This window comes from Thamnophis sirtalis, unplaced genomic scaffold (assembly GCF_051295495.1).
Source record: "Thamnophis sirtalis isolate CommonGarterSnake01/CBP01778 unplaced genomic scaffold, rThaSir2_p1.2 scaffold_3, whole genome shotgun sequence".
NCBI lineage: Eukaryota > Metazoa > Chordata > Lepidosauria > Squamata > Natricidae > Thamnophis > Thamnophis sirtalis.
Window position 1 is genome coordinate 19,818,923 of NW_028261383.1, and position 21,709 is coordinate 19,840,631.

The 21,709-nt window shown below is 45.7% G+C and overlaps 1 protein-coding gene and 6 non-coding genes across 7 annotated transcripts; 6 read left to right on the plus strand and 1 right to left on the minus strand.

Moving 5' to 3' along the window:
- The first annotated feature begins 1,942 nt into the window (after window positions 1-1,942).
- Window positions 1,943-2,014, plus strand: TRNAE-UUC (transfer RNA glutamic acid (anticodon UUC)). The gene has a single exon. It is a non-coding gene; the product is annotated as a tRNA-Glu (tRNA).
- A 2,075-nt stretch (window positions 2,015-4,089) lies between these two features.
- Window positions 4,090-4,160, minus strand: TRNAG-UCC (transfer RNA glycine (anticodon UCC)). The gene has a single exon. It is a non-coding gene; the product is annotated as a tRNA-Gly (tRNA).
- A 177-nt stretch (window positions 4,161-4,337) lies between these two features.
- Window positions 4,338-4,411, plus strand: TRNAN-GUU (transfer RNA asparagine (anticodon GUU)). Its single transcript has one exon. It is a non-coding gene; the product is annotated as a tRNA-Asn (tRNA).
- A 245-nt stretch (window positions 4,412-4,656) lies between these two features.
- On the plus strand, window positions 4,657-4,729 carry TRNAV-CAC (transfer RNA valine (anticodon CAC)). The gene has a single exon. It is a non-coding gene; the product is annotated as a tRNA-Val (tRNA).
- A 408-nt stretch (window positions 4,730-5,137) lies between these two features.
- TRNAE-CUC (transfer RNA glutamic acid (anticodon CUC)) lies at window positions 5,138-5,209 on the plus strand. The gene has a single exon. It is a non-coding gene; the product is annotated as a tRNA-Glu (tRNA).
- Window positions 5,210-6,548: 1,339 nt separating this feature from the next.
- Window positions 6,549-6,630, plus strand: TRNAS-GCU (transfer RNA serine (anticodon GCU)). The gene has a single exon. It is a non-coding gene; the product is annotated as a tRNA-Ser (tRNA).
- A 6,295-nt stretch (window positions 6,631-12,925) lies between these two features.
- Window positions 12,926-21,515, plus strand: LOC148047386 (uncharacterized). The gene is given in 5 exon segments (XM_087708048.1): window positions 12,926-13,372; window positions 13,629-13,746; window positions 13,866-13,948; window positions 14,803-14,929; window positions 20,014-21,515. Coding segments are annotated over 5 exon segments (2,277 nt in total).
- Window positions 21,516-21,709: the final 194 nt, after the last annotated feature.

Consider the following 21,709-nt stretch of genomic DNA (forward strand, 5'->3'; position numbering starts at 1 on the left):
CCAGCCAAAATGGAGCTTGAGCTCTGTTTTCTTTGGCAGAGGCACCGTATGCCAGTCCGCTGTTTCTTTTTTCTTTTTTTTTTAATGTTTCTTTTTTCCCCCATTTTTTTTTGTTACATAGACAACACATACACACAACAATGGAAAAACAAAAACAAAAAAGAAAGAAAGGAAAACACAAAAAAGAAAAGAAAACCATCATCACATACAGCATGTCGTTTGGTTACAGGTGTTTTAACATTTATCATTCTTATACATTTATTATTTCATTTAATAGGTTGTAATTTAGTATCATTTCTTATTCCCTTACCTGTGCTAATCTATCCTAACTATATTTCCCCCCAACACACACACTTTGTATCTCTCTGTTATATATATATTTAATACACACAACAACAATAATAATAATAAAGACACACACAAAAAACCCCACAAAAAAACCCCATCATCACATACAGCATGTCATTTGGTTACAGGTGTTTTAACATCCATATTCTCAAATAATATTTACCATCTCAGACTTTTCATCCGCTGTTTCCAGGGCGGCATCGTGGGCCAGATTTAAGTACCCCGTTGCCTGGATCTGGGCACCCGGCCTTGAGTTTGACACCATTTTCCATTTGAACTCATGGCCCTTTTTCTCCCACTGGGATGAAAACATTGTCTGGCAGATCCCAGAAAGGTCAAAGGTGAAAGAAAGTACACATAAGCTGGAACTCGAACCCAGGTTGCAAGATTGGGAACCATGTCTGATGACCCCTATATCCATGGCCCAGTTATTTGAGATCCTGTCTTAAATTCTACTCCTTCATTCTTTTCCCTGCCTCCGAGATCTGGATGAGCACAAAACACTAAGGAATAATGTGCCGTTAGCCCATCTGTTGCTGCAGGAACCAGGCTGGGAGGGAGGGCAAAATATATGGGTAGGGTGGTTGGAAGCGATCCATATCTATGGTGCAGTGGTTATCAGACTTGGCTAATGCGCAAAAGTTCCCTGGTGTGAAACCGAGGCAGAAACAGATCTTTTCTCTACATTGCAGCCATTCCAAGCTCCAAGCAAGTACAGGAAATAGCCGGCTTCTAAGCCAATCTGGAAAAGGAGGCCCCAGAATTTCCTCATTCCGAGAGCTTCCAAGCTGATACATTTTTGGGTGAGGGTGGGGCTTTCCTCATCCCATGCTTGATGTGGTGGTGGTGAGGGCTCTGCCAACTTGATGGAGGCCCTGGGCATCAAGTTGGCCACTTTAATAAAAGAAGACTCCAAGGCCTGAAGTTCCTCAAAGTTCCATTTTATTAGAGATGTCATATTGGCACATTTGGGAAAACCCAAATCTGAAATATTCCAGGCTTTCCCCACCCAAATGAAAGTTCAAGTCCCTGCCCAGCACCCACATGTCCCAATCAGTCACCGTCCTAACTGGAAGATGGCTCCTAGTCCCGCTACTCCAGGTGCAGGGCAAGATGTCCTTGACTCTCTGAGAAAGGAATGTTATTTTGACTATATATCTCTCCAATGTGCCATATAATTCCCCCCTTCCATTTTCCCATAGCATTCAGTGTGGCAGGCCTGAAGGCCCAGTGCAAAAGGTGGCTTCCAGGCCTGACACTCTAATCCTCTAGGGCACCAGGGAGATGCCATGTGCAGCAAGTCAGCTGGAAGGTAGCAAGCCTAACAACCTTGACATTGATGGGAGCTGTGAGAAGGTTTTGAGGAAGCGTCTCCACCCCTCCTGGCGCCTCTGCCTGAAAACCTGGGTGGGTGGGGGAGGGGGTCTCTCTGCAGGCCCCCAACAGTTGGGGGTTTTCCAAGCAGGGAGAAAGTGAAAGTCTCAAAGGAAGGGACACTCCTGTTTTCTTCCCAACCTTCCCACTTGCAGAACCTGAGGCTGGAGCTGATGCCCCACCCAAGAAGAAGCTGGAGAGACAAAAGCCACCTTGTCCTTCCCTGGTGGTCTAGTGGTCAGGATTCAGCGCTTTCACCGCTGCGGCCCGGGTTCGATTCCCGGCCAGGGAAAGCTTTTGCTTCCAAACCATCCAACATCCTGCAGGTGGAATTTTCAGAGAGGCTCATTTTCATGGCAAGATAGGCTGAATTGGCCAGGAAATTCCCCTGGCTTCCCTTTCTCTTGCCTCCCTATCCCACTCCACCCTCCGGTCCTCTGGTAGGATTGACAAGGTCTCCATGCAACCAGCCTCCCTTGGACCTTCAGAAAAGGCAGATGATGACTGCAGGGATTCCCAAAGCTGCTTTTTTTCAGGAGGCAACTGGACTTCCTTGTTTTCCTCTGAAGACATTTCCCTTCTCCTCCAAGAAGCTTCTTCAGCTCTGATTGGATGGTGGGGAATGGAAGGATTAATATTCCTTGCAGACATTCCATTCCCCGCCATCCAGTCAGAGCTGAAGAAGCTTCTTGGAGGAAAAGCGAAAAGTCTTCAGAGAAAAACAAGGAAGTCCAGTTGCCTCCTGAAAAATCAGCTTTAGGATAACCATGACCTGGATGATTGAGAATCACCATAGACAACTGCAGAAATTGCAAGAGGTTCGGAGGGTAAAAAGCTGCCTATGATCCACTGGGGGGGGGGGGCAGGTGGGTGTCAGCACTTTAAGTAGGTTGAGGTGGAATGGTATTGTAGCCCAGCAGGAGCCGTTGGAGCTGCCACCAGACTCTGACAGCGAGGGGCCCTATGAGTCGGTTCTGGAGGATGTGGAGGATCCTGGACAGGGTTCCGACTCTGAGCAGGGCGCAGAGAGACTGGCTGGCCACCAGGAGGTGCCTGAGCCTTGGAACAATGGAGAGGAGACAAGGGAGAGTGATCCAGAAGCCAGCAGTGAGTTTTTCCTGGATGCCCGGAATCGAAGAGCTAATAGGCGTCAGGAACAGTTGCGCAAGTACAGGTGGTAATTGCACTCAGCTGGTAGTCATTAGGCTTCTCTCCAGACTATAAAAAGACTGCTTGTACACACGCCCCTCTTGCAGAAGTCAACGCAGGAATAAATGTTGGAGAACATAATGGTGAGCTTGGCAGGCTGGATTGCTGCCAAGCCTTATCTGTGCCGGTTTGCTGCTAAGGACCTGTCTGTCTGTTAATTAAATGCCGTAACTGATCTTTGGCTTGGAGTGTGTGTTGGTGTGGGACAAGGGGGGTCAGAACAGGTATTTCTTAGCCACACAAAGAGCCATGGGGTCTGGCTGTTGAAAAGCTACAAGTATCCTACCCTTTGTGGTGATGATGTTACCCATTCAGTCAAATCAGACTCTTAGCAATTCTATGGGCCACGTCTCTCCACATATTCCAATCTTGTACTTCTTTGAGTTTTTCTATGCTGTGGCTAGTGTCAGTTCAAAGTTAGAATAGAATAACAGAGTTGGAAGGGACCTTGTAGAGGTCATCGTCCAACCCCCTGCTCAAGCAGAAGACCCTACACCATTTCTAACAGATGGCAGTCCAGCCTCTTCTTGAAAGCCTCCCGTGATGGAGCACCCACAATTCTGAAGGCAAACTGTTCCATTGGTTGATTGTTCCCATTGTCTGAAAATTTCTCCTTGTTTTTAGGTTGAAGCTCTCCTCAATCAGTCTCCAACAATTATTCCTTGCCTGGCCTTCAGGTGCTTTGAAAATTAGGTTGACAACTCAGCTTTGATGGTGTCCAGCCACAGTGCTCTCCGATGGCCTGGTTTCCTTTTGCCAGTAACTCTTCCAAACGTAACAACTTTGTCCGGTGAATTGTCCTTCAGGACATGGCCAAAGTGGATGAGTCACAGTTTCATGATTTGGGCTTTTAGTGACATGTCTGATGTGATGCACTCCAACCTTCCCTTTGTATGATGGCTGGGTGGCAAAAGGGCTGAACTGTGACTGCCCTATGCTCCCTATGCCTGGATTCGAATCGCACCCCCACTGGCAAGAATGGGGATCTCAGGATATTATTTCTACATTTCTCATTCCTGCTGAAAATGCAACATGAGGTTCATGGCAGCCACCAAGAACGTGGCTCTTTTTCTCTCAAGGAAAACAGAATCCAGGATCAAAACTTCATGTGGTGATGCTGCCTGAACATCCTAGAAGAGCAAAAGGAAGAAGGAGACATGCGCCAGCCGGGACTCGAACCCGGGTCGCAAGGTTGGAAACCCTGCATGATGCCCCTACACCACTGGCACAGCTGTTGAGAGTCTGTCTTGAGAGAAGCAATATTTACATCCAGGGTTTCTCTTTCCTCATCTGATGGCGGGAGGGAGGAACACGCTGGATCTGGTGACCAAGGTATCTTATTGCTGTCTAGCCAGCCCAGCTATGGATGCTCAAGTGGAGAGAGACGAGAGGGAAGCCTGTGCCAGGTCTCTGTGGCGCAATGGGTTAGCGCGTCTGGCTGTTAACCAGAAGGATGGTGGTTCGAGCCCACCCAGGGACGGCCTGTTTGATGAATTGACCAATAATCGATGGGAGGCGACAGAATGTTTATCTATTGGGTTCTTTATCTTAGAACTGCAGAGGCCACATTCTCTATTATTTTCTGCCAGATTTTAATATTTAGCCATCTGCTTCATGAGCTCTGTGCTCTGGAGGGGCATAACAATCCTTTCACCTATCCTATTGTGGAAATAACAGTCTGGAATAAAGATATGGGCATACCAGTTGAGCACACTCATACCTCTGGTTTCTGTAGTGTAGTGGTTATCACGTTTGCCTCACACGCAAAAGGTCCCTGGTTCGAAACCAGGCAGAAACACATCTTTTTCTCAGCAACGTAACCATTCCGAGATCCAAATAAGTGTGGGAAATACCACACACACACACAAGCATATACAAAGAACCAGAAGCACCCATTTTCTTTTCTCCCTTATCCAAAGGAAATGAGGAAGCAGAGGATGCTTTTAAGCCATTGACCAAAGAAGATTAATTGTCCTGAGCCAAAAACTAGAGAATAAAGGTCTTAACAGTTTTATGGCTTCACATTCCGCAGAGGTAAAGAAAAGGAGAGGGGATGCCAAAGCCTCCATATCTGTGGCAGGAGATGCTTCCGTTGCATCAATCCAGCCCTTACAGTGTGAGACTCCCTTGACTGGGAACCTTTCCTGCTGTCGGAGTTGATATCCCTTCCAAGGAGAAGCTGGAGGGATGACAGCCACTTTGTCCTTCCCTGGTGGTCTAGTGGTCAGGATTTGGCGCTCTCACCGCCACGGCCCGGGTTCGATTCCCGGCCAGGGAAAGCTTTTGCTTCCAACCTATCCACCATTCTGCAGCTGGAATTTTCAGGTTCATTTTCATAGGAAAGTAACTTGAACTGTCCAGAAAATTGTCTTGTGTCTGACTTTCATTCCTCCACATTTTTTTTCTTTCCTCCCATCCTATCTCATCCCAGCCTCTGGTCATCCTATCAGGCTTGATAGAGTCTCCATCCAACCAGCCCTCCTTGGACTTCAGAGAAGGCAGGAATTGCAAGAGGCTTGGAGGGGGCAAAGCTGCCTATGGTCCACTTGGGGTAGAGAGATTGGCATCAGCTCTTCAAGGCAGCTGAGGGGAACTCTGGAGCCCAAGGGGTCAAGGGGTCCGGCTGTTGACCAGAAGAGGAGGGGTTGTTTTGAGTTCACCCAAAAACATCCAGAGTTTCTCTTTTCCCATCTGATGGCGGGAGAGAGGAAGACACTTGATCTGGGGACCAAGCTATCTTATTGCTGTCTAGCCAGCCCAGCTATGGATGCTCAAGTGGAGGGAGCCGAGAGGACCTATGCCAGGTCTCTGTGGCACAATGGGTTAGCGTGTCTGGCTGTTAACCAGAAGGATGGTGGTTCGAGCCCACTCAGGGACGGCCTCCTTGATGGTATGATTCAGAACAAATTCAGAGGTTGAATGCTGCACCAACTTTTCATCTGGAGGCTTCAATTCTCACTTACTTGATTGTTTTTTCTCACTAAATATTTAGCTGTCATTTGTATTTTTTTTTTACCTTCCAGAGTTCAGGACCAAAGGCAGATCTCTTCATAATCAGTGTCTAAGGTGAAAGGGGGAGGGATCTCCCCACGTGTCCTGAGTTGCTTCTTTGGGATGGAGAAGTGCTGGAATGGCGTAAAGCAATCCGAAGCGGTCCTCAGTTGGAGCTCTCCAGGGTCCTGAAATTGCTGCTTGTGGAAAAGATTATGTCACCTGCAGGTTACTTCTAGGAAGGCAAAAGGGGGGAGGGGGAGGAGGAGGAGGAGCTGCAGATGATACTCAGATCTGACACACAACTTACAAAGGTAACAATAATGCCTGAGCAGTTGCTGACATCCTTTGCCAACCAAGTAAGATAAGCAGGCTGGCTGAAAAGCAGAACCATTAAACGTAGAGGGGCTTTGGCACCGGAGGCCAAGAGATGTTAGAGTTAGGGTTAACCAGAGGGGATGGAGAGGGAGCCCCATCTGTCCTGCAGCAGCTGCTACACCTGACAGAGAGACGAGGTGAGGCCTCTGACTGTCTCTGTGGCTCAATAGGTTACCCTGTCTGGCTGTTAACCAGAAGGATAGTGGTTCGAGCCCACCCAGGGACGGCTGTGGGTGCCCCATCCCCTTGACGAGGTGGCCGAGTGGTGAAGGTGATGGACTGCTAATCCATTGTGCTCTGCACGCGTGGGTTCGAATCCCACCCTCGTCGACGCCTTTTCCTTTTGGTTGCAGGATTTGGAGGTGAAAGGATTAGTCCCACTCTGCATATTGGAAGGGTGAAAAGCTGAGCTGAGTCCCTATTTTTGCATTGTTTGTGCTCTTTCTTCTGGGAAAGTATTGTTCCATATTCTCATTTCTTTTATCACTTTATTCTGCCAATGTAATCCATCACCCCCCTATATTCTTAATGAATGCTTAATGAATCCGTCAGCGCCTGGCCTGAGTTTGCTGACAACTGAGAAACTTTTCTCACGCTTGAAATTTGGAGAGGAGCAGAAAAAGACTCCATTTCCTCTTCCTGCCTCCTTTCTCAGATCCAGACCATCAAGATCCAGAGATCCTATTACGGTCTCCTCCAGTTCTCCTTCTGCATCTCTAGGGACTGCAATCCTCAGCCATGAAGTGGAGCGATGAAGGGGGTGAAAGGCTGCAGTCTCCCTTCCCTCTTCCCATCAAAAGAGGTTTGCATCTTGCAAGTATCCCAGGACATGAGCTCTGTACATTCTAGTACATTCCTTGAAGGTGGACATATCTTCATACAATTGGTTATCTAATTACTCAAATGACCTCTTCAATCAGGTTCCTTTCACTTTTTATCTTTTCCTGTAACCTAATGGTTTCTATTGATATACGGGATTGAACCAGTCAACTCTTTGATAAAATGACTAAATTAGCACACCAGCAAAATGCTGGGGTATAGAAGACTTTTTAGTTTCTAAGACCAAGTTGACCACAGCCTATTTTTTTGTGAGATAGATAAATGTGGGATAGATAACACCACCACCAAATGGATTTGTAACCAGCTGACCAACTGCACTCAATGTGTGCAGTCCTCAATGCAACAAACAGTACATCTCGTGGAGGGAAGCATGCAGTGAGATACCTCAAGCTTCTGTCTCAGGCCCAGTCATCTTCCTAAACAAATTTTGAATGGGGGGATATCAGGAGAACTCATCAAATTTGCAGAAAAAGCCAACATTTTAGGTTAGAAGATAGGCTCAAGATTCAGAAGGATCTTGAGAGGCTTAAAAATAGGTTTCTATTCAAGAAAATGCAATCCAGCGATGAGAAAAGTAAGGTTTACATTTAGGAAGGAAAAAACAAAAATGCACAAGTATAGAATAAATCACATCTGGCACAACAACAGTAACTGCAAAATCCTCTGCAAATTTGATTAATTTCTGTTCTATTTCCTTGTCTTGTCCAGACCCCCTTGAAGTCCATTGACTTTTGTCTGGCGGCAATTCATGTTGATCACTTGTAATTCAGATTCCTGCGTACAGGTGACATGAAATGAACTTGTGATACCTTTGAACTCTATCCTGGCTTCTGGCGTCTTCTGACAGTTCATGCTGGTTTTAAAGTTTTTTATTCAAATATTGCTCATTGATGGCTCTGGATCAAACTGGTGAAAGGGCACCAATTACAAATATACAATAGCAAATATAAAGTAGCAGAGTTGGAAAGGACCTTGGAGGTCTTCTAGTCCAACCCCCTGCCTAGGCAGGAAACCCTATACCGTTTCAGACAAAGGGCTATCCAACTTCTTCTTAAAGACTTCCAGTGTTGGGGCATTCACAACTTCTGGAGGTAACTTCTGTTCCACTGATTAATTGTTCTAACTGTCAGGAAATTTCTCCTAACTTGCTTCTCTCCTTGATTAGTTTCCACCCATTGCTTCTTGTTCTACCCTCAGGTGCCTTGGAGAATAGTTTGACTCCTTCTTTTTTGTGGCAACCCCTGAGATATTGGAACACTGCTATCATGTCTCCCCTGGTCCTTCTTTGCATTAAACTAGACATGCCCAGTTCCTGCAACTGTTCTTCATGTGTTTTAGTCTCCAGTCCCCTAATCATCTTTGTTGCTCTTCTCTGCACTCTTTCCAGAGTCTCCACATCTTTTCTACATCGTGGCGACTGAGCCACAATCAAGCCAGCATGTTCTCTGCTTGCCTCTTCTTCTTTGTCCCTTAGCCATTCCTACCATCATTGCCTCCTCCAAAGAATTTGCCCACATAACATGGCCAAAGTATTTATGCCAGCATCAGGGCTCAGAGGCATCAGTTCTTCTTCCATCAGCCATTCTTAGTGTCCAATCTCACATGCATACATCATTACAGAGAACCAAGAATTTCCACATTAAAAAGTGGAAAATTTAGCAATTGCTGCCTGCTGGGGAGCTGATCTCCTTTCTGGACAGGCAATGTTGGAGGCATCCTTTCCTCCTACTCCCAAAAGTGCTTTTCCAAAAGGCTGTATTAGCACCCAGCCCTCTCCTAGAAAAATGAAATATCCTAGGAAATATTGAAAAGGCGGAATATTATATTTCCCTGGATGTGAAAAGGGAGAAACAGGTTTTTAAAGACAAAGTAGCTCTCTGCAGCTTCCTGCCCCTCCCCTCTTTGTCAATGACCCATTAAAGCCTGAGCTAGTGTACTTTACATAATAAAGGAAGGATTCTCCTTCCAGAGAAACTCACCACATGGCATCTGGAAAATCAAACTTGGGACTCAAAATACAGCCTAGAGAGTTGCCCCTGCATGGCCCCATGGGAGCCTGAAAACAAATCAGGATACATTTCTTACATAGGAACAGGAAAAACAGAGGGGGGGCTGAACAGATTATAAAAATCCCAGCAAGCCCCTTCCTCTTCTCTTCTTCTTCACCCAACATTGAAGCATGTGATCACTTTTTTCTGTTCAGGAGTTCAGCCATGTGATCCTGTCCACCATTAAACCATCTTTCCAAACAGCCTCCTTGTCTCCAGTGTCTTTTCCCCCACATGGAGCCGAACCCAGAAGGACATTTCTTCCAACAAGGCAACTGGATTTTCTTGGTTTTTTTTTCCTTTGAAAATCTTTCGCTTTGAAAATCTGTGAAAATCATCCCATAAGCTTCTTCAGTTCTTCTTGGACGAGAAGCGAAACGTTTTCAAAGAAAACCAAGAATTGTCTTTTGGAAAAGTATCTCTGGGACAAGCACAACCTGAATGACTTTGACCTTTTTGGACACTTTCCTTTGTAGAAAGCTAGCACCCACCCTTCTCCTAGAATAATGGAATATTTTAGGAAATATTAAAACCAGAATAATATTATATTTCCCCAAAAAGAGAAAGAGAAATCGTAAGGGAGACAGAAACTTGGAGCTTTAGCAGGTATTTGGTGCCCATGGAGAAGGACAGGCCCAGCCTTTCTACCAGACTTCAGCCTCAGGGTGATGGGATTAGCCCTCACTCAAGATCCAAACCAGGGCAAAGCCATTAAGACACTGTTGGAAGAAATGTCCTTCTGGGCTCGGCTCCAAGTGGGGAAAAAGACACTGGAGACATGGAGGCTGCTTGGAAAGATGGTTTAATGGTGGACAGGACCACATGGCTTGAGCCCTGAACAGAAAAGGTGATCGCATGCTTCAATGTTGGTGGAGAAGAGAAGGAAGGGAGAGAAGCTGAGTCCCTTGTTTTATGCCCTCTCTGGCCTTTGATCTTGAGCTTGTGTTCTGATTGGTTGTCAGACTCCCATGGGGCCATGCAGGGGCAACTCTCTTCTAGGCTGCGTTTTGAATCCAGGTTTGGTTGAGTTCTCAGACGCCCTGTGCTGAATTGGGTAAAGTGCCAATATTATCATGCCTTAATCCCATCTGCCTGGCGCTGAAGGGGAGAACTCTTTATTATGTAAAGGGACTGGCTTGGCCTTCTTAATGGTCCACTGACAAAAAGGGAAGGGGCAGGAAGCTGCAGGGAGAGTTACTTTGTAACATGTTTCTTCCTTTTCACATCCAGGGAAATATAATATTCTTTCAATATTTCCTAGGATATTTCATTTTTCTGGGAGAGGGCTGGGTGAAAACTTCCTACAACACAATAAAAATTGCCCCAATACAACCTTTCAGAACACAAGACCCTTGATTATATCAGCAACCAAGCCTGGGACTCAAGACAGCCTACAAAGTTAGCTATAGTCCCCTGCATAGTCCCATGGGAGTCTGACAGCAGCCAACAAAATACATTTCTTGCACAGGAACAGGAAGATCAAGGCCCAAGAGAGGGTATACATAACCCCCACTCTCCACTCCATGTGGTCAACTGGCCAGGACCTCAAACCCATGTGGACCCGTTCATCAATAAACCATCTTTCCAATCAGCCTCCATGTTTCCAGTGTCTTTCACCCTGCTTGGAACTGAACCAGCTGGATATTTCTCTCAATGGCTTCTACTCTAATGCCCATCATTCCCAGAGCCCAATAGAACGTGATCTCTCATCAGCCCTTGCAGGGTCCTCTTGGCATTGCGCACACAGTCCACCAGGGGGCTCCCTCAGCAACCGTTGGAAAAGCCGGGGAGCACACACCCGAAACTCACCCACCCACTCACCCCGCCGCCGCCGCCGCTTTCAGGAGGGAACTGAGCATGCGCTTGCCTCTTTTGCGAGCTCAAAGAGACACACGTGTTGCCCGGTGCATTTTCCCCCAGAAAAGTTTTGAAAGCGTTATCAGCCATTTCTCCAGTGTCCGATTCTGCTCCCCCTCGCTCTGCTTCCCTTAGGCTGAGCCTTTCCCGGAGTCCAAGAGGCTGCAAGGAAGCCTTGCACGGAGGGAGACCAAGACCTGACTCCGGAGTTCAGTAAGTGCGGTGGGGGGGGGGGTTTCTTCCACGGGCTGGACTGTGCGCGGAGACACGCAAAACTTCATCAAGTTCGGAGTCCTGGAAAGTGGGGAGCCCCTTGACCCATGTTCCCCTGCCTCCCCTGTGCAATGCATGCACGGGACAGGCAGGGAAGAAATCAAGAGCTACGGACTCGATGCGTTGCCTCCAGGAGGAAAATCAAGATGGCCCATTTACTTTCCATTTCCTTGGGGGAAAAACTTCTTAGGCGCGGGGCGGAGGAGGGGGTCGGCTTTGCAAAGCAGGTTGGTGCCTCCAACTCCTGGACAATTTCCTGCAAATTTATTGGCCCCGTTTTCAAAAGGGCCTCCTCTTTTCTAAGCTGAGAGAAGCGACTGCCGAAGTCTCACCTGGCTTCAAGGTGGACAAGGATTCGAACTCACTTTCCTGTTTCCCCGCTTTCCTCCACTGTCACCAGTTGGCTTTGCCAGAAAGGGTTACATGAACTGACGGGGAAATGCAGGCTGGGATGCATCATTCACACTATATGCAGGTCGTCCTCAACTTGCAATCACCGTTGAGCCCAAAATTTCCGTTGCTTAGTGAAGCATTTGCTAAGTGAATTTTGTGCCATTCTTGTCACAGTTGTTAAGTGAATCAACATGTGTAAATAATATGATTGTTAAATGAATCTGGCTTCCCCATTGACTTTGCTTGTGGAAAGATTGCTCAAGGTGATCCCATGACCTCGGGGCACCGAAACGGTCATAAATATGAATCAATTGCCAAGCATCTGCATTTTGATCAAGTGATCGTGGGGATGCTGCAACAGTCACAAGTGTGAAAAATGATAAGTCACTTTTTAGTGCCATTGTAACTTTGAATGGTCGCTAAATGAACTGTTGTAAGCTGAGGACTACCTGTGCTCTGTAAGCCACTGTTTTTTTCAAACTTGGCCAATGTAAATGCCAGGAGTTTTAAGTCCATACATCTTATGTTGGCCAAGTTTGAAGAAAGACTGGATTAGGCTGAAAGTGGGAAATGATGTGCCTTTTTCTATGACGTGCCTCAGTCAAAGCATGTTTAAAGCCTACATGGCTTTAAATATGCTTTGGCTGATTCACTTGGAGGTTAGTTCGATATGCTTTGGATGGTGGTTTGTTAATTGTGGTTTCTGGAGTTCAGCTAAGGGCTTGGACCAGGAGGTTAACGGGATTCTGCTGGCTGGAAGTTCAAATACTGATTCATTTATCCATTAAATCAATTTAGTTAGCCACTCTTCAATTGCTACTTGGAGACCTGAGACGTTTATGATCTGGATTGTACAGAGGTTGTTTTTAACATTGAAAACAGTCCTCAAAATTATTTGCATGCATCATTAAGATATAGTTACATATTTTAAATGTAGTTATCCAATACTTTTAGTCCTTGCCAGAAGTTGATCTAGAAGCTTACTACATACTTTTCTCCAGACAAAGATAAATCACCCTACCTACTAAGATGTCCCTCCCTCTTCCCAGATATTGGTAGGTTGCTAAGAATTCCTTTTTTGGATTTTTGTGGCTGCTCAGTTGGTCAAGCTGTATTTCTGGAAGTTTCACTTGTTTTCCATTTCACATATGTAAGATAGAAGTCTTTCCTGATTCCTCCAGAGACTGAAGGACCTTGTGAGGGAAGAGGATCGAATGGCCTTGGCAGCTTTGAAGACCAGAGAGAAGATGGAGGGACAGTGGCAAACACATGCAGATGTTGGGAAAGGCCCTCCAGTTACTCAGCCTCGGAACTGTGGGAAGAATGGGGCAAGTCTTGGGCAGAAGAGCCAAGAAGCTGCAGCCAGGAGTCCAGAGGTCCAATGCTGTGACTTCAGAAAAGTGGAGTTCCAGGAGGGGAAGAGTCCCCGAGATGTTTGCTCTCAGCTTCACCGCCTTTGTCGTCAGTGGCTGCAGCCGGAAAAACACAGCAAGGCTCAGATGCTGGACCTGGTGCTCCTGGAGCAGTTCCTGGCTGTCCTTCCCCCAGATATGGAGCAATGGGTGCGGGAGTGTGGAGCGGAGAGCAGCTCCCAGGCGGTGGCCCTGGCTGAGGGTTTCTTGCTGACTCAGGAGGAGGAAAAGATGCAAGAGGAGATGCAGGTGTGAGAATGTAGTCTTAGCAGCTCTAAAACGGAATTCCCCAAATTGTCTCTCTGGCGGTTTTGGGGGATTATGAGCTCCTAAGCCAGTTGTTCCCTTCTTCTTCTCCCAGAGGGTATATTTGGGGCAATTCTTACATTCTCAGTTTCCTGCTTCAGCGATAGACATTGGGGTCTGCTAGGTTGAGGGTGCAGTATGATAATTCATTTTTAATCTCTTTGCTCTTCCCTTCTTCCTCGTGTCACATTGTGTCCAGAAATCCTTGGAAGCAGTGACTGAGTATGCCAAGGAAAAGAAATATTTATCCAAAACTTCTCAAGAGCTGCTGTTCAGGGAGAGCTTCCGGAAAAATCAAAGTCAGGACAGCACATCAGGTAACGGAAGCTCTTTCTGTGTGGTGTGAGATTTCAACATTCAGCTTCTTCCTTGCTCCTCTTGATTAGAATCCCTCTCTTTAAATAATCTGCTTCCACCGTTTTTCTCCCCCACACAGAGAGTAGAAAGCAGTCCTTGGTCTTTTTGGAATCCCCTCGTCTTTGTGGTGGAGCTGAAAGAGTAGCTGAACCTGGGCTTCAGGTGAGGAGGAGAAACACCAGAAAAGATTCATGAAACCTGGATGGGTTTCATTTTGTGCTGGAGTTCAGGGTACAGCAGGGGGTCCCCAGCTCCCATTCCGTGGAACAACACCGGTGTGCGGCATGCCAGAAATTGGGCCACTCAAAGAAGCGAAGCTCCATTCACAGGATGAAGCCAACAATGAAACACCCCAACCCCCCTCTGGTCTGCGGAAAAACCTCTCCACGGAACCAGTCTTTGGCGCCCAAAATGTTGGGGGGCCGCTGGTGTATAGTATTGCTGTTTCTAAGCAGCACACATTTGGATCAGGTCATTAAAATTTCACACTCGGTTTAACCTATCTGTTCCTTCTGATAAGCTTTCTCCACCCTCCTGCTTCAGGCTTAGATTTCCCTGACCAGAAGTTTTCTCAACCGGAAATCTTCCTTCTGTCCCCCAGGGCCATTGTCATCTACCATTGCAACTTCACCCAACACTTCCATGAAGGTGTGAAATGGGGGCAGAGTTGCTCCCTCACTGGATAAAGTAAGCCATTGGCAAAAACTTCAGGGTGGGTTTCACCAGTATTTTGCTCTGCCCAACCTACAAAGAATTGGAGCCACTGATAAGTAGTAGGTTTAGGACCTAACCACCATTTTTAACCCAGAAGACTTTTTTTAGTTCCCTTCACTGAAAGGTATCCCAGGTCCTGCAGCAAACTTCAGTTGTGCCGTTAGCCAAAAGCTGGGAGATTTTGAATTCTGCACAAGATGTCCATTGTACCCGTTGCATCTCTCGCCTTGAATTGGAGGAAGAAAACTGCCAAATTATGTTTCGGATTATCTCTTAATAGGGAAACTTGTTTCCTTGTTCAGGATTTTGTGTCTTTGGACGACGTGGCCGTGTATTTCTCCGAGGAGGAGTGGTCTCAACTGGATGCTGACCAAAAAGCTCTTTATGGGGAAGTCATGCTGGAGAATTCGAGGAATCTGGCTTCTCTGGGTAAGAATCCCCATCTCTGCTCAGAAACAGAGAAAAGTCATGGGGTCAGAGAGGGGAATTAGATGTTATTTAAAAAAAATAGATTAAGTGAAATAAGGGAGTAGATGCAACCAGCTGTTTATGTATGTGTGTGTGTGTGTGTGTATGTATGTAAATATGTACACACACATGTGTATATATATATAAATAAAGGGAGACTAGTATAGATCTATTTCAAGCTACCGTATATACTCAAGTATAAGCCGAGTTTTTCAGCCCACTTTTTGGGCTGAAAAAAGCCGCCTCGGCTTATACTCGAGTCAGTGAAAAATTTGCCCGAAATGGAGGAGAAAAAGGGGCGGGGCCATGCCGCTGGGTGACGCTCGTGAATGGCCCGGCGCCCCTGTGAGTTTCCCCTCCCTCTGTGTCAGTTTGCCGCGCAGCGTGCACCGCACCATCCCCCCTCCTCACGTTCTAATGTAATGCAGGGCTGTCTTACGATTTCCCCTTCCTCCCCCTCCTGCCGCTCTGCAACGATGTCCCACCTCCTCCTTGTTATGGCAAGCAGCCACATAGTGATGTCCCACCTCCTCTGGTACAGTGATCCAATGATAGGAATCACTGTGCCGTGTGTCATAGGAGGCGGGACATCGCTCCCGCGGCTGCATGGGACATCATCACAGCGGGACATCAGCATCATGAGGTCATGAGCCCTAACACAGGCTGCTCTAGGCAAACAGTCATGTCATCACTTTCTGTAATATCAGCCTGCATTAGGCCTCAAAAGATACGGTACCCGAACAAGTCTTTTTTTTTTTTTATCCTGTTAGAAATGGATCCCAATACTTCTACCGGTAATCCTGGACCAAAACAAAAACGCAGGTCATTCGAAGCTGGTTTCAAACTTAAGGTTGTGTCAAGAGCAGAAGAAAGCAATAACCGTATGGCAAGTAGGGAATTTTGTGTTAATGAAAAACAAGTGAGGGAATGGCGGAAAAAGAAAGCTGACTTGGAAAAGATTCCAAAGTCAAAAAAAGCTCAACGTGGTTTAACAACTTCATATGGGGCTCTAGAGACTGAATTGCATAAATGGGTTATGGAGTGTCGTCAAAATGGTTACTGCGTAACACGCATGGGAATTCGCTTACGTGCCCTTCAAATGGCACAAGATGACAAATTAAAAGCACCAGGCATTGAAAAATTTGTTGCGTCAGCAGGATGGTGTACCCGCTTCATGAATAGGTTTGCCCTATGTTTGCGGCAAAGAAAAAAGATTTCATAGAAGTTGCCAAAAGACCTTGATGAAAAAGTGATGTCATTCCATTCATTCATCATAAAACAAAGAAGGATCCATAACTATGACCTGGGAGATATGGATGAAACACCTATGACCTTTGATCTTCCAAGCAACAGAACTGTGGCAAGTTTGGGAGACAAAACTATTTTTCTCAGAACCACAGGAAATGAAAAAAAACATTTCACAGTTGTTCTGTCATGTTTGGCTAATGGAACTAAGCTGCGGCCTGTCATTATTTTTAAAAGAAAGACCTTGCCTAAAAAGGTCAAATTCCCACCACGAATTATAGTGCGCGCACATATTAAAGGCTGGATGGATGAAGACGGAACAAAAGAATGGCTGGAAGAAATTTGGAAAGAACGACCAGGAGCAGCCTTAAAGAAAAAACCATCATTGCTAGTTTGGGATATGTTCAGAGCCCACACATCTGATGACATAAAAAAAATGGCAAAATCTTCTCAAGTTACTTTGGCCGTTATTCCAGGTGGGCTTACATCTGTATTGCAACCGCTAGATGTGTGTTTAAATAAACCTTTTAAAGACCGTGTGAGAAAGATGTGGCATGAATGGGTGTCATCTGGTCAAGCCCGACTGACAAAAGGTGGAAATCTGATGAAGCCCGACATAGAATTGATAGCAAAGTGGGTTCGTGATGCATGGGAAGAGATTCCGGAGGACATGGTGCAACGCGCCTTCAAGAAATGTGGCATTAGTAATGCTGTGGATGGCAGTGAAGACAGCGCTTTGTATGAGAACGACAGCTGTGATGGTGACGACTGCGAACTCAGTGATGATGACAATGTCTATGCTGATAACCTCACACTAGCTAATGCTGAAGCTCTGTTTGGACATACAGATGAGGAGGAGGAATCCAGTTTTAAAAGAATTTTAACTCTTGTGTTTTAGCTTGGTTGCTGAATGAGCTAAGGTTTTTGTACTTTTAAAGTTATTGTTGATACCATATTGTTTTTATTGACCCTCTTTTCCACTTACAGAGCTAGTTTACTGTTTTTCTTTGAAATAAATATTCAAAAACATTATTGGTATCTATTTTTATTTTTGAAATTTACCGGTAGCTGCTGCATTTCCCACCCTAGGCTTATACTCGAGTCAATAACTTTTCCAGTTTTTTGTGGTAAAATTAGGTGCCTCGGCTTATATTCGGGCCGGCCTATACTCGAGTATATACGGTATTTAGCTCTCATCAGCTAGCCATAGTATGCCCAGGTTCGAATCCCAGTAAGGGTATGGCTAGCTGATGAGAGCTAAATAGCTTGAAATAGATCTATACTAGTCTCCCTTTATTTATTTATTAGCACAAATGCAATACAAATGTAACAAGGCAACATAAAAAAATGGCTTTCTGCCTGGATGGCTCCCAGAGGGAGCCGATAAGACAGAAAAGGGAAGCAGTATGATCCCTCCCATATTTGGGCATACCAGGGGTTGACCGTGTTTCAAGGTTAAAACAAAGTGGCGGCTGTATTTGGGCGGCTACCGGATGGCCCAGAAACAAACTGCCTTTTTTTTTTTTTGCTGTCCTAACAAGTTCCGCACCATGTTGAAGCTTTCGGCTGCATTCAGAAGCTTCTGCAACACTTTGCCAAATTCTCTAAGCCAGCAAAATGAAGCAATTTCCCTGGTGGCTGCCATTTTGTCCCACCTACCAGTGAGTGGCCACCTCTCTCCCTATCCAAACTTGCCAGAATCCTTCAGTGCTTGGGCCTGCTCCTCACAGGCCCATTCCACCCCACGTTTGTTTTCTGAAGCTCTCCGGACCTCATGTTGTAGAAAGAGGGCAGGGCATCTGTCCTAGGGCTGCATGGTGGCAATCCAGATGCAGCCGCTTTGTCCCACTTATTTGTGGGTGGGACAAAATGGCAGCCACCAGAGAAATTGCTTCATTTTGCTGCCTTAGAGAAGTCGGCCTAGTGTTGCAGAAGCCTCTGGATGCAGCAGAAAGCTTCAGCACTGTGTAGGCAGCAAGACGAAACAGTTTGTCTCCAGGCCATGCAGCAGTAGTAATCCAAATACAGCTGCCATTTTGTTCCCACCCACAAATAGTCGCAGACAAATTGCCCACTGCCGCACAAACTGCTTCATTCTCCTGCCTTAGAGAGGTCACCACGGTGCTGCAGACGCTTCTGAATGCTGAAGAAACCATTGTGCAGAGCTTCTTAAATCCGCAGAACAAAGCAGTTTGTCCCTGGGCTGGTTGGTGGTCACCAGAGCATTGTCACCATTTTGTTGCTGGGACAAAATGGCTGCCATATTTGGAACCGTGTCGTGTGGCTGCACAAAGAAGGAAGTCATTCCAGTGCTCTGGAAGGCCTCAGAGTTTGGCCTGGTGGGGTGTGAACCAGGCCCAAACTCTGGGAGGACCCGGTGGGAGTAGGAGAAGCCTTGTTGGGACCCAAGGCATGAGGAGTGGAGCATGGAGTGGCTTGGGGGTGGGGGAGGCCTTAGGAGGACAAGGGCAAGTGACCCCGGGCCTGGAGTAGACCACCAACATCCTCCCCCACCCAGGAGGCTCTCCAGGTGCTCCACTTAACAACTAGAACATTGGTTTTATGTTTAATCAGGGAGAACAGGAATGTGCAACCTGCAACAGTAATGGGTGGATCCCACTATGGTTGTATCTTGAGGACTGGCTGTAAATGAAGCAGCGGACATGCCTAATACTCCTTCTATCTCCTATTTTTTCCCTGTAATAACAGCCTTGTGGCTTGGGCGAGCTGAGAGAGAGTGGCCCAAAGTCACCCAAGTGGCATTCATGCTTAAGGAGAAGCTAGTCCTCAAGGCGTCTGGTCTCTAGTGTGGGGCCTTAACCAGTAGACAAAACTGCCTTTGTGCAACAAAGAAATTTATCGAAAGAAAAATTGGAACACTGCACAGGTATCCATTTTCACAGAAATGAAATGGGTATCTTTCCAAGTTCCTTCTGCTCATAAAATGCAAAATATTGATATTTATTTATTTTCACAAAAGTGACAATTGGCCAAAAAATAAAAGAGCTCATGACGGTATTGGTTGGAAACATGCGGAAGAGGCCTTCATCCTGCAATGGATAGACAGCGGCTAAGATGATGGTGATGATGATGATGATATATTTCCATGCCGCAGAAGAATAGAGCAGGAAATTGTGGGGTGAGCTGCATGCAGGGATAGGATGGCCTCCCTTAAGGAAATTTCCGCCTTCCTTGTATTGATGCTGAATGGCTGCTATTCAAGACCAGATGCTATTGAACACCAATTTAGCGTATAATAATATTGTTCTTTGACATGATCTGATGGTGGATGAAGCAACGGATTGGCATGCATAAGCAAGATTTGGATGTGCCCTGAAATGGGCCCACTTGGGCCCTGAGTTTGGCATCATCCCAAATTGGAAGTGGGGGGCTATTGCCATCCAGAAGGTCCTGTTGGTTTTCAAAGACACTGCTCTGCAGACAAGTGGAAATGAGACTTTCACTGAAATTGCGGAGCTGGTGGGTAAGTTGCTGCCCCTGCCTGATGATATAGTATCCAAAGCATTTCAGGAGTTCAAGTCACAATGTCATCAATACACTGGTGGTCAAAGATTAGATCAGGGTTTTATCTTAGGTTCATTGTGACATGATCCGTTCCTGATGTATGGACCTGATAGGAGCCCACTTGGAAATGCATATTTGGTAAAACACTAGTTCAGATCTTCATATCAGTCAACAAAGCAGAGAAAAATATATTGATCAGATAAATTTTATCAGAAAAAGTTTGCTCTTTAATCATTTCCATAGTTTTCCGACAATTTTCATTTTGCTTTTTCAAGGATATAATGGGCAAGAGAGTAAGAATTGCAAGGAGGAAAGCCAAGCAATCCAGTCGAAAGACAGAAAAGGGAAATTTGCAGATCAGACGCAACCAAAGAGTGATGAAACAAAGCAATTACAAAATGGAATTAAAAAAGGCTTTCCTTGGGTTAGTCGGCTTCCCAACCATACAATCCTTGATATGGGAGAAAGAATAGATCAAAGCATGGAGTGTGGAAAGAACTTTAATACATTGGACGATTTGATTTTCTGTAACAAAACACATTCAGAAGAGAAACCAAATACCTGCAAGGAGTGTGGAAAGACCTTCTGTGATAATCACTCTCTTAGAAGACATGAAAGGGATCACGAAGTAAAAAGACCTTATAAATGCATGGCGTGTGAAAAGACCTTTACTCGTAGGACTACTCTTAATCGCCACAAGAAGATCCACATAGGAGAGAACCTATATCAGTGCATGGAGTGTGGAAAGAGCTTTACTAGTAGGAGTCATCTTAATTCCCACAAGATAATCCACACAGGAGAGAGGCCATATCAATGCATGGCGTGTGAAAAAACCTTTATTCGTAGGAGTCATCTTATTTCCCACAAGATAATCCACACAGGAGAGAAGCCATATCAATGCATGGAGTGTGGAAAGAGCTTTACTCGTAGGAATACTCTTAATCGCCACAAGAGGATCCACACAGGAGAGAAGCCATATCCGTGCATGGAGTGTGGGAAGAGCTTTAGATTCAAAAGTGTTCTTAGTAGCCATAAAATGAGTCGCCACTCAGGAGAGAAGCTATATGAATGCAAGGAGTGTGGAAAGAGCTTTACTAATAGGAGTCATCTTAACTCCCACAAGATAATCCACACAGGAGGAAAGCCATATCAATGCATGGAGTGTGGAAAGACCTTTACTAATAGGAGTCATCTTAATTCCCACAAGATAATCCACACAGGAGAGAGGCCATATCAATGCATGGCGTGTGAAAAAACCTTTATTCGTAGGAGTCATCTTATTTCCCACAAGATAATCCACACAGGAGAGAAGCCATATCAATGCATGGAGTGTGGAAAGAGCTTTACTCGTAGGAATACTCTTAATCGCCACAAGAGGATCCACACAGGAGAGAAGCCATATCCGTGCATGGAGTGTGGGAAGAGCTTTAGATTCAAAAGTGTTCTTAGTAGCCATAAAATGAGTCGCCACTCAGGAGAGAAGCTATATGAATGCAAGGAGTGTGGAAAGAGCTTTACTCGTAGGAATATTCTTAATTCCCACAAGAGGATCCACACAGGAAAGTAGCCATATGAATGCATGGAGTGTGGAAAGAACTTTACTTGTAGTACTATTAATTCCCACAAGAGGATCCACACAGGAGAGAAGCCATATCCATGCATGGAGTGTGGGAAGAGCTTTAGATTCAAAAATGTTCTTAGTAGGCATAAAATGAGTCGCCACTCAGGGGAGAATCCATGTCAATGCAGGGAGCACAGAAAAATATGTGGAAAGTGATTAGGAGAAATTGTGTTCCATTAAAGGATTCCCAGAGGGGAGAAGTCATATCAGTGGAAAGAGCTTGAGAAGTTGTACCTCTCATTTAACATAAAAGGTTACAGAGAGAGAAGCAGTCCTATCAATGCAGGGAGTGCAGGAAGTGCTTCAATACAAATAGTTGTCTAAAATCTCGTGCAAGGGTCCATTTGAAT